This window comes from Marmota marmota, unplaced genomic scaffold (genome assembly GCF_001458135.2).
Source record: "Marmota marmota marmota unplaced genomic scaffold, marMar, whole genome shotgun sequence".
In the NCBI taxonomy this organism is placed as follows: domain Eukaryota; kingdom Metazoa; phylum Chordata; class Mammalia; order Rodentia; family Sciuridae; genus Marmota; species Marmota marmota.
In genome coordinates, this window is record NW_026000026.1 from 42840522 (window position 1) to 42851881 (window position 11360).

At 39.0% G+C, this 11360-nt stretch overlaps 1 protein-coding gene across 2 annotated transcripts in view; it reads left to right on the forward strand.

Annotated features, from left to right (window-relative positions):
* Dtd1 (D-aminoacyl-tRNA deacylase 1) overlaps positions 1–11360 on the forward strand; it is a 179388-nt gene that overhangs the window by 293 nt on the left and 167735 nt on the right. For both annotated transcript variants that reach the window (XR_007350537.1, XM_015490565.2), the window contains exons 2-3: positions 5082–5172; positions 7358–7593. Coding sequence is in view for 1 of the 2 variants with exons in the window: in XM_015490565.2 (XP_015346051.2) it covers positions 5082–5172; positions 7358–7593 (327 nt within the window). In the remaining variant the exon portion in view is untranslated. The remainder of the gene's footprint in view (positions 1–5081; positions 5173–7357; positions 7594–11360) is intronic.

Here is an 11360-nt window from a genome sequence, read left to right on the forward strand (position 1 = left end):
GGCCGCGCGCCGCTGGTTCCGGAGCTCCGTTTTGGGTTTAGTTTAAGCGCACCTCATCATCGTTATCATCGTCATTTTTCTTTCTTTCTTTCTTTTTGGTCCTGCGTACTGTGTAGCAGAACCTGCGAGTGTCCCCCTGGCCGACTCTTCAGTACACTGTTGCACAAACAACACGTAGGGAGCATTTCCGGAGCGGGGACCCCGCCCTCTTCCCACTGCTCTACCTTGAATGCTGCAGTTTTGCCCGTTTGTTTGCACATCCCAATTTTTATGGAGCTTGACTCCGGATAAGATGCACAGAGGTGAAGAGTTGCTTCTCTGATGAGCTCTGACAGTTGTGTACACGCACGTGACTTCGCCTAGACCAGATGCAGAAGGTTCCCAGTCCCTGGATGCAGGTCTTCCCCATGCTGAACCCTGCCAGTATGGGTCAGAACCTAAAGAATTTGAGATGGAATATTTCTCTTTTCTAATTTCTGTGGATCAGGTCACCCAACCATTAGTCATCATTTGAACCCTCTACAACAGGGGTCCAGATAATTAACGTAGATAGTGTAGTTGTTGTTAAGTACTGAAACTTTGATTTGAAAGGTATTAAAAAAATTCAAATGACAGGTTTTATATTGTCTTTAGTCTTATAAATTATTATTGGCAATATTATATTGTTTCAAGCCAGGGGTGCCAGCTACTCAGGAGGCTGAGGCAGGCGGATGATTTTAGCCCAGGAACCAGCCTGAGGAACATAGGGAGACCCCTTTTCACAACAACAACAACAACAACAAAACCACAAAAACCAAAAACATTGTTTTAATTAAAAAAAAAAAATTCCAGATATTCTTTCCTCCAAGCCAGTCTACACCAAAGATGTGTTTTTGAGTCCAGGAAGTATAAATGTAAAAACAAAACAACCCCCACCCCCCAAGAAACAAAATCACGTGTTTAGATCTACTTTTCAACCTTTATTAGTAAGCTGTTGGGTAACTTTGGTTTTGGAATGATCCTGGAATAATAAGGAGTAAGGGGTAGGCCAGAACTGGGGTTCTTGGAGTTTTCAAAGGGTTTATAGCATTTCAATTAATATTCACATTCACAAAAACTGGGGGGGAATTCATAGATAAGACTTTTTGTTTATTTGGGAGAATCTTGCTGTCTGTTTTGTATGGTCATCACCAACAAATTTGAATTTCTTCCCCTTGAACCAATTTCTGTCCTGCAATCTGGAGTATTGAAGATATATATTTATTCTGTGAGATTTGCTGAATGGATTTTGAGGGTTTTTTTTTGGTTTTGTTTGTTTTTGGTACTGGAGTTTGAACCCCGGGGCTGTTTACCACTGAGCTACATCCTCAGACCTTTTTTTTTTTTTAATTATTTTTATTTTTAAAATTTTAAGACAAAGTCTTGCTGAGTTGTTTAGGGACTCACTAAGTTGCTGAGGCTGGCCTCAAACTTGTGATCCTCCTCTCTCAGTCTCCCAAGTGGCTGGAATTACAGGCTCTGCATCTGGCAGAGTTTGAGTTCTTTTAATTTACTACTTAAATTGTAGGGATGGGGCTGTAGCTCAGTGGTAGACTACTTGCATAATATGCATGAAGCTCTGGGTTCAATCTCCAGCATAGAAACAAACAAACAAACAAACCCCCTCTACATTAAATTGTATACTTTTAGTTAAACCAAAAGATTAAAAAAAAGATAAGGGGATTAAATTGTGAGAACATGTTAAGTTATTTGGAAATTCTAGATTGGGGAACCATGGAATTCTCAATATGGAGGGACCCTTGAGTTATCCAGACCTTCTAGTTGAGTTGTAATGGCAAAGGATCTTCTGGATTCCCCAAGAAATTTGAGTGGATTCACTGAAAGCAGCATTTGAATGACATTTCATTTTAGAGGTTTTGAAACACCACTTCCTATTTTATGGCAAGGACGAAGTAGCAGAACTCACACATCTTGTTATGTGGCAGGTTCCTTTTATAAGATTGATCAGGGGTTGGGGTAGAGCATTTGCCTAGCATGCATGAGGCCCTGGGTTCGATTTTCAGCACTACATATAAATGAATAAATAAAAAATACATTTCCATCAACAACTAAAAAATATTAAAAAAAAGATTGGTCAGACACATTTTGATTTTTTTTTACAATGGTTATTTGTTAAACTTTTTTTCTTTTATGGTGCTGGGGATTGAACTCAGTGCTTTTTGCATGCTAAGCAGCATTCTAAAACTGAGCTGTACTCCTAACTTTAAAAACTTTATTCAGAAACGTTTCAAACATTCAATAGAAGAAATAACACAGTAACCCCCATGTCCATCACTAAGTCTCAGCAAGTAAACTCTGGTGTGTATATAATGTTTCAGAGATCGTGATGTCTTTAAGGGGTCTCCTATGCCACTTATTTGTGGAGAAATTGAGCAAACATCTCTGCTCTTTTCCAGCCCTGTGATCTTTTTGTCTACAGTGGTGATTCTCAAGTTTTTCCCTTAGCAAACCATTTGTTTATCATAAAAGAACCCTTTGAACCTCCAGGTTCTTATGCTTGTTCCTGGAGAAAGGGCAAAACTGCTCTAAAATAAGATGGCAATGTCTGTGTCATATATAGACTTTGGGGGCATACTTTATTTCTTATGAAGATAATAAATTATAAAAATGTTGCGAATCTACTCTTATAAGGTAATCCTAATTGTAGAAAAAGCTTTTATGCACAAAAATTGTCTCTACACATACTTATTGAAGAGAAAATTTTGAAACAAACCATGTGTCCAATAAAATGGTTAGTCAGTCACTGAATAGGATGCAACTGTTAAAAAAAGGTGCTCAGGAAGTTTGACATAGAAAAATTTTTATGCAATGTTAAGAGAAAAGATTAGACAAAAAAATTTATATCTAAATATAAAAGTTTTATGATTATAGCAGTTACAAACAAATATGAAATAAAACCAATGAACAGAGAAAATATCAAAAGGAAATCATAGGAACAGCCCACACCTATAATCCCAATGATTCAGGAGGCTGAGGCCAGAGGATTGCAAGTTCAAGTTCATCCATGGCAATTTAGGAAAAAGTTGTCTCAAAATAAACAATAAGAAGGGCTGGGGCTGTAGTTCTGTGGTAGAACCTCTCCCTGGATTCAGTTCCTGGTACTGAAGAAAAAAATCATTAAAATAATAAAGTTTTAATATTTTAAAGGCAATTAAAGTTTGTCTTTGGGTTTTTTTTTTTTGGTACCAGGGATTAAACCCAGGGGCACTTAACCACTGAGCCACATCCCCAGCCTTTTTATGTATTTTATTTAGAAACAGCATCTCACTGAGTTGCTTAGGGCCTCAGCTAAATTGCTGAGGCTGGCTTTGAACTTGCAATCCTCCTAACTCAGCTTCCTGAGCCACTGGGATTACAGGCATGTGTGACCATGCCCGTCTGTTTCTTATATTTTCCAAATTTTCTGCAATGTATGTGCATTATTTTAATTAATTAAAATCTACTGTGTTTAGAAAGCATATTGACACTGTAGAAAGTGTTGATTTATTTGAAGAACAAATAAAACCAGAAGACTTTTTCTAAAGCAGTGCAGACAAGCAAACCAAGCCCAGTTGTTTACTCTTTATTTCTGGAAAGATTATTTCTGTTTCAACTTTTGAGTCAGTGGCTCACAGGACAATTAATCACAAATAGTCTATTATAAGAAAATCAGCACTAAAGAAAATATTTTAAAATACTTTTTAGCATAAAAATAAGAGAAATTATACTTTGCTAGTATTTCGGAAATAGATTGATACTGGTGTTCCCCTAGGGTCTGAATGTTAGGTGGTCCCTTGTCAGACACTTGAAGAAAGAGGTGAGATTCTCATTCTTTCTTTAATTTGCAGTGTATTGCAATGTGGTATACAGTCTGTGCTGCTTTGTTAGGTATATTTATACATATTACTATTCAGTAGAAGCAAATAACAGGAAACTGGCAGAGTTGACTGTTCTAGTCCTGATTGGACCATTAGATTAGTATGCAATGCAGTAATCAAACAACAGTAATCTAATGTGATTGGGCAAAAAGTTGTCAAAAAAGAGGACATTATCATGATCACCACTGAGATATGGATTTAGATTCACCGTCATTGTGATGACTCTGGGCCTAAGTACTATAGCAACATTTGTGATATTGTCCACTTTAGTAGGGCATACCTTTGACTATAAATACATGCGCAAATATAACAGTGTATGGAAAGAGATTTTCTTTAGTGGATGGGGTGCCTGCTTTAAATGATTTGGAGGCCATTGGCTTAGATTGTTACTACTGAACTACACTGGGAAATAACAGCAATTTTCTGAGGTGAAGCTTAATGCATAAATTATATTTTTGTTGTTGTTCTCTTTGTTTCATTTGTGGTACTGGGGATCAAACCGAGGGCCTTGTGTATGCTAGGTGAGCGCCTTATTACTGAGCTATACCCCTACCCCTTAAAATCATAGTGTTTATGCATAATGTATTTATCTGCTCTGCAGTAAGTAGGAAAAACATTTTTAAAATGATGGGAACATTTTCCATTTTGTGCTTTATGTATTTTGTTACTTGGTTTGCTGATTTCCAAGAAAAACAGAAATCTCTTTTCTAAGAATTAATCTAGCTTAGCTGGATTATTTGTGGGGGAGGAAAACCCTGTTCTGGTTTTACAGATGGCCAGATTTGATCATAGAAAGTTACAGATGTTGAGGCTGGGGTTATGGCTCAGTGGTAGAGTGCTTGCCTAGCATGTGTGAGGTACTGGGTTTGATCCTCAGCACCACATAAAAATAAATAAATAAATAAGGTATTTTGTCTACTTACAACTAAAAATATTAAAAAAAGATAGTTCCAGAAGTTTTACCCTGTATTACCTGAGGTAATGCATATGAAAATGTTGCCCTAAAATCCTGTGATATAAAATCAGAACGTACGGGAATTATTGTCATCTCCCTGTATTTGATTTTTGGATATCTCTCAGTTTAAACCAAGGAAATTATGAGAAGTATGTGTGATGAGTAAAATAACACTAAGCACTCATGATACCTGTTTGTTAAGTCTTTTCTCCCTTTTGATTCCTTTCTAGTTGGAGAAGAGCAGATAAGTGCCATTGGACGTGGCATTTGTGTATTGCTGGGTATTTCACTGGAAGATACACAGAAGGAACTGGAACACATGTAAGACACAAATTTCTCTGTCATTGCCATGTGCATGGGATACATAGTGGTTTCATTGGCAACTTCTATAGTTTTTTGTGCCTTTGAAGGGAGTGAGTCCCTGTCATCTTGGTCCATCCTCCCATTGGATGTAGTATGGCTATCTTTGTGTTTCAGGTGAGACCCAGGAAGAATAAACTGTCAAACCACAGTCAGCAATGGAGTGGGAGCACAACTTAGCCTCCATCTCTGTTTGTTACTACACCTGTGAGCTCTGCCTCTTTGTGCAAAACAGGGCCTCTTATTAATGTTTTCTCTTTCTCTCTCTCTGTCTTTTTTTTTTTTTTGTACCAGAGTTTGAACCCAGGGGTGCTTCACTACTGAGCCACATCCCCAGCTCCTTTTTAAAATTATTTTTTAAAATTTTGAGACAGGGTCTCGCCAAGTTGCTGAGCGCCTTGCGAAGTTGCCAAGGCAGGCTTTGAACTTGAGATCCTCCTGCCTCAGCCTTCTGAGCAACTGGGATTCACATAAGGACCTGGAACTTAGATTAAATTTCTGTCTCCTGGTTTTTCACAGACACTTTAGCAAAAAGCCTGAACCCAAATTAGAATCTGGGCTACTGGGGTTTGAAATTGGTGCTTTTTTACTGAAGGAGGGGAGTTTGCCATTGCTGCTACCTGATAGCTGTCTTGGTAGAGCAAGTTCAGGAAGGACTGACTTTTTTTCCCCTGCACCAGTTGACACATTTGCTTCGATTCTGGCCACTATATATTCTGCTCCTTGGTTTGAAGAGCCTGGGTATAACTCTGCCCATTTGTGCCTTTGTTATTACATTGGAAGTCCCACTTGGAACCTAATTCCTACTAAGGTGTCAATGACTGATAGGACAGTTTGATACCACTATAGGAATGTTAATATTGCACTCTTGGTATTGAGTATTTGACTATACCCTCCCTGGATGCTAAAAGAGGAGTAGAAGATGGTAGTGGTTAATGACTGAGACCTTAGGTCTGAGTCTTTCTATGGCTCTGACATAGTGGACAGCTAATACTTAATTAGTGATTAAGAGATGTGATTCAATGTAAGGCACACGCTGGCTGTGGAGTGGGAGTATAGTACCCATTGCAGAGGACACCCACATGAAGAGTCAATGGATTAGGATATTTAGAGCCCTTGGAAATGCCTTTGCTTTTAACATCATTCAAAGGTGGCTCTCAGGTGGTGAAATTTCAGCTTTCATGCAGTCAGTTCTTTTGTAGTTCTTAAATCTTACCTGTCCAGTTCCTTCCAAGGTGTGGCTGTCCTTTTTTTTTTTTTATTGGTTGTTCAAAACATTACAAAGCTCTTGACATATCATATTTCATACATTAGATTCAAGTGGGTTATGAACTCCCATTTTTACCCCAAATACAGATTGCAGAATCACATCGGTTACACATCCACATTTTTACATAATGCCATATTAGTAACTATTGTATTCTGCTACCTTTCCTATCCTCTATTACCCCCCTCCCCTCCCCTCCCATCTTCTCTCTCTACCCCATCTGCTGTAATTTAATTCTCTCCCTTGTTTTTTTTTTTTTTTTCCCTTTCCCCTCACAACCTCTTATATGTAATTTTGGTGGCTGTCCTTTGTAATCTACAAGTATGGGGAAAGCCCCTCAGGGCTCAAGAAGCACATGACATAATTATCAGGTGCCTTTTCTTAGATCTTTTTGTACATTTGCAATATTTACAAGTTTTCTCTCAGAGTATTTGCATATTGATTATTTTGAATAACTCTAAGAAGGGGTATAAGATGGGGTTTCATTTATTCCTGTGTAAAGATTGAATTCTTCTGTAAAAAATCAGCATTGGATTTAGGTATGGATATAGCCCTAACTTGGAGGAACTGACTATGGTGTGGTTGTCATTTTGGCCTCTGTTCCCACCAGTAGTTGCTGTAAATTGGAAGGACTGACAAAAAAGAAGGAAATCCCCCCTAAAACCATATGAGTTAGGACTGTTATTACCTAGTATTGCAGATGAGGAAAATGAGGCATGGAGCAGATTAGTAACTTGCCCATGGTCACACCATCCGTTAAGTGATGGAGTCACCATTAGGTTCTTATTTGGCAGGATGCTGGGGACACTTTGGGCTTACAGGGTGTGTTGGGAGCCTTGTGATCCTGCATGTAGCTCTCACCACTCTTTTTCTCTTTAGGGTCCGAAAGATTTTGAACCTGCGTGTGTTTGAGGATGAGAGTGGTAAGCACTGGTCAAAGAGTGTGATGGACAAACAGTATGAGGTGCTGTGTGTCAGCCAGTTTACTCTTCAGTGTGTCCTCAAGGGGAACAAGCCTGACTTCCACCTGGCGATGCCCACAGAGCAGGCAGAGGGCTTCTACAACAATTTTCTGGAGCAGCTGCGCAAGACTTACAGGCCAGAGCTCATCAAAGGTAGGCAGGAGTTGCTGGGGGCATAGCTCAGTGGTGGAGTGCTCACCTAATATGCAAGAGGCCCCAGGTTCAACCCCCAGTACTACAAAGAAAACAAAGTAGTGAAGAGAGTGAGCCTGCACCCAGAAAGGGTGTCCCAAGTAGAGGGAGAAGTGAATGTACAACTGAAGCATCTCTTTTTCTGGAAAACCATTGTTTATATTTATTGGCCACTTAAAATGAAATAATAGCTGTTACCACTGTTGCAGCTGTACCTAACACATGCCCTCTGAATGCTCTTGATACTATTTACCCTTCTCCATTCTTTTGTTTATATTTTGAAAATGTTTAAGAGCCCAGAGGTGTGTCTGATATTGTGGTGTTCCTTTGATTGTTTAGATTAGCCTTATCTAATAGAAACAGAGTGTGGACCCTAAATGTGAGCCAAATATGTCATTTAATTTTTATTTTTATTAATTATTTTTTGTTGTTCTTGCTATCCTGGAGATCAAACATGCTGGGCAAGTGGTCTACCTCTGAGCTATACCCCACAGCCCTGTCATTTTAGTTTCTAATAGCTATAATTAAAAAAAGTAAAAAGAGGCTGGGAGTATAGCTCACAGGTAGAGTGTATGCTTAGTATGCATGAGGCCCTAGGATGGAACCCAATTACCCACCCCCCCAAAAAAGACAGTAAAATGAGCCAAGTGAAGTTGCTTTTAAAAATATACTTTATTTAACCTAGTTCAGAATATTATGATTTTTTTAAACATATAATCAATATAAACATTATGAGATAGTTTACATCCAATTAAAATGCTTTACATTTCTTAGAGCAGTATGAAGTTCACAACAGAATTCAGAGGAAGATAGAGAGATATCCCATATATTCCTCCCCTACACATGCAAAGCCCTCCCATTAGCAGTATCTCCCACCAGGGAGAAAACATTTGTTATAACTGATGAACCTCCACTGATGTGTAATTTTCAACCACAGTCCATAGTTTCCATATGTGTTAACTCTTGGTTCTGTGTGTTCTATGGGTTTAGATAAATTTATAATGTAATGTACCCACCATTAGAGTATCATGCAGAATATTTTCACTACCCTAAAAATCTTTTGTGCTCTGTTTATTCATTCCTTTCTTCCCACAACTCTTAGTGACCACTGATGTTCATTTTATCCATAGTTTTAGCTATTTCCAGAGTGTCATTCATACAGTTAGAATTATGTAGTGTGTAGCCTTTTCAGATTGGCTTCTTTTACTTGGCAAGAAGCATTTAAAGTTCCTTTTTCATGACTTTATTGCTCATTTCTTTTTAACACTGAATAATATTCCTTTGTCTGGATGTACTATAGTTCATTTACACTGCAAGCATAATACCTTGCAATTGGGTCTGAGTGACATCTGCACAAAGGCAAATAAATTCTGAAACGATCCTCTTTTTTCTCTGGGGTCTGAGGATGTTCTGGCAAATTTTATTTGCATTTTCAAATGCTAGCTACTTAATGATAAATTCACAGGCATCTGGATCCCCTGTTGACCTGTTAGCTGTTTTATACAATTGATCCACAAAGTGCGAAAATAATTCTTCTGAGCCCTGTTTTATCTTAGTTAAAACTAAACTAGACTGGACCCAGGAAGAGATTTGTTGCCATGCCCGTTTAGCACATGAAGTTATCATAAACTGCAAATTCATAGTTGAGCACAACTTCTCATTCCTCTGGTTGTACATGGTGTTTTCTCTTTTAATAATGTGTTGACTATTCTAATTCTTTGCTCCTCCGTATACATTTTACAATCACTTTGTCCATGTCCACAAAATAACTTGTTGAGGTTTTGATTTGGAAGGAATTGAATGTAGATCAAATTGAGAACTGGCATCTTGACAATATTGAATCTTCCTCTCTATGATATGGAATGTTGCTCTATGTATTTAGTTCTTTGATTTCTTTTATCAGTTTTATAGTTTTCTTTATATAGATATGGTACATGTTTTGTTAGATTTATACCTAAGCATATCATTTATGGGAATGCTAATGTTAATAATGTCATGTATTTAATTCAAATTCCACTTGTTCATTACTAGAATATAGGAAAGTGATTGCTTTTTGTATATTAACTTATTATAATCACTTATTGGTTTCATTTTTTTTGTTGTTGTTTTTGACTCATGTTTTCTCCACTGACGATCAAGTAATCTGCAAACAAAAACATTTTTATTTTTTCCTTCCCAATCAGTATATCTTTTCTTGCCTTATTTCATTAGCCAAGACCTCCAGTATAGTATTGGAAAGGAATAGTGAGAGAGGACATTCTTGCTTTGTGCCTGCTTTTAACAGGAAAGCTTCTAGTTTCTCTCTCTCTCTCTCTCTCGATATTCTTTATCAAGTTCAGAAAGTTCCTTTGTATTCCTAGTTTACTGTAGATTTTTATTATTATTATTATTATTTTTTAAATATTTATTTTTTAGTTTATTATTTTTTTTTAATGGGTGCTGAGGATCGAACCCAGCGCCCTGCGCATGCCAGGCGAGCGCGCTACCACTTGAGCCACATCCCCAGCCCAGCTTTTTATTATTAATGGACGTTAGTTTTTGCCAATACTTTTTCTGCATCTGTTGATATGATGATATGATTTTTTCTTCTTTAGCCTGTTGATGCAATGGATTACATTAATTGATTTTTGAATGTTGAATCAGCCCTACATACCTGGGCTAGATCCCACTTGATTGTGGTTTAATTCTCTTTATACATTGTTGGATTCAATTTGCTAATATTTTGTTGAGGATTTTTGCATTTTTGTTCATGAGACGTATTAGGCTGTAGTTGTTTTATGGACTCTTTACCCCTTTCTTTTTCCTTTTTCCTATCTAGTTTCCACATATAAGAGAAAAGGGCTGGAGTTGCGGCTCAGCGGGAGGGCGCTTGCCTTGCATGTGTGGGGCCCTGTGTTCGATCCTCAGCACCACATAAAAAAAAAATAAAATAAAGGTATTGTGTCCAACTACAACTAAAAAAAAATTAAGAAAAAAACAGGATTGTCGGAAGATGGCGGCGAGGGGAGTGCATTGCCCCCGTGTGCTGCGTCACTGTGTGGGAGAATGACAAGTCAGGACGGCTAAAGGCTATCTTGTTAGGAATTTCCAGCAAAAGTGGGGTGCTCCGGAACCTGGAGGAAGGATTTCCATCGCACGAGGATCGGCTACAGGGGCTCAAACGCGAGAGATTTGTCCGCATGGAGGGTCACGCTGCTTGTTTGGCAAATCGCCCCGCGGCTAGAGTCTGCGGGGCACGCTGGGAAATGAGGAGATAGCGACGCAGGGATACAGCGCTGCAGTTTCTGCGGGCTTCTGCCAGCTGTGCAAGCACCATACTCAGTGCTGAATTCTGGGTTTGAGACAGGGGAAGGAAGCGGTCCAATTCGGTTCTCCACACCGGTCAGACCACAGAGGAGGCCAGCGGCCACCATCTTGGAGAGCTGACGTCACCATCCCTGTTTTCGACTGATCGCAGCTCATTCAGCCATAGAACAGGTAATTTCAGGCTGCCATTCGCCTGCGGCTTGCAGACAAATTACTCAGGCTCCGTGCTAAATAGCCCGCGGAAACTGCTTCTTGGAGCGTGCTCTTATCAGAGCATGCACCGAGCACGGAGTGGCCGAGTTCCGGCTCCCGGAACTGCTCTGGCCCAGGGCTAAGGAGCCCGCGGAAACTGCTTCTCGGTCCGGGTCCTGCTGAGTACTGTGGAGGTAAATACCAACGGAGCCTTCGTGGGCAGTGGCAAC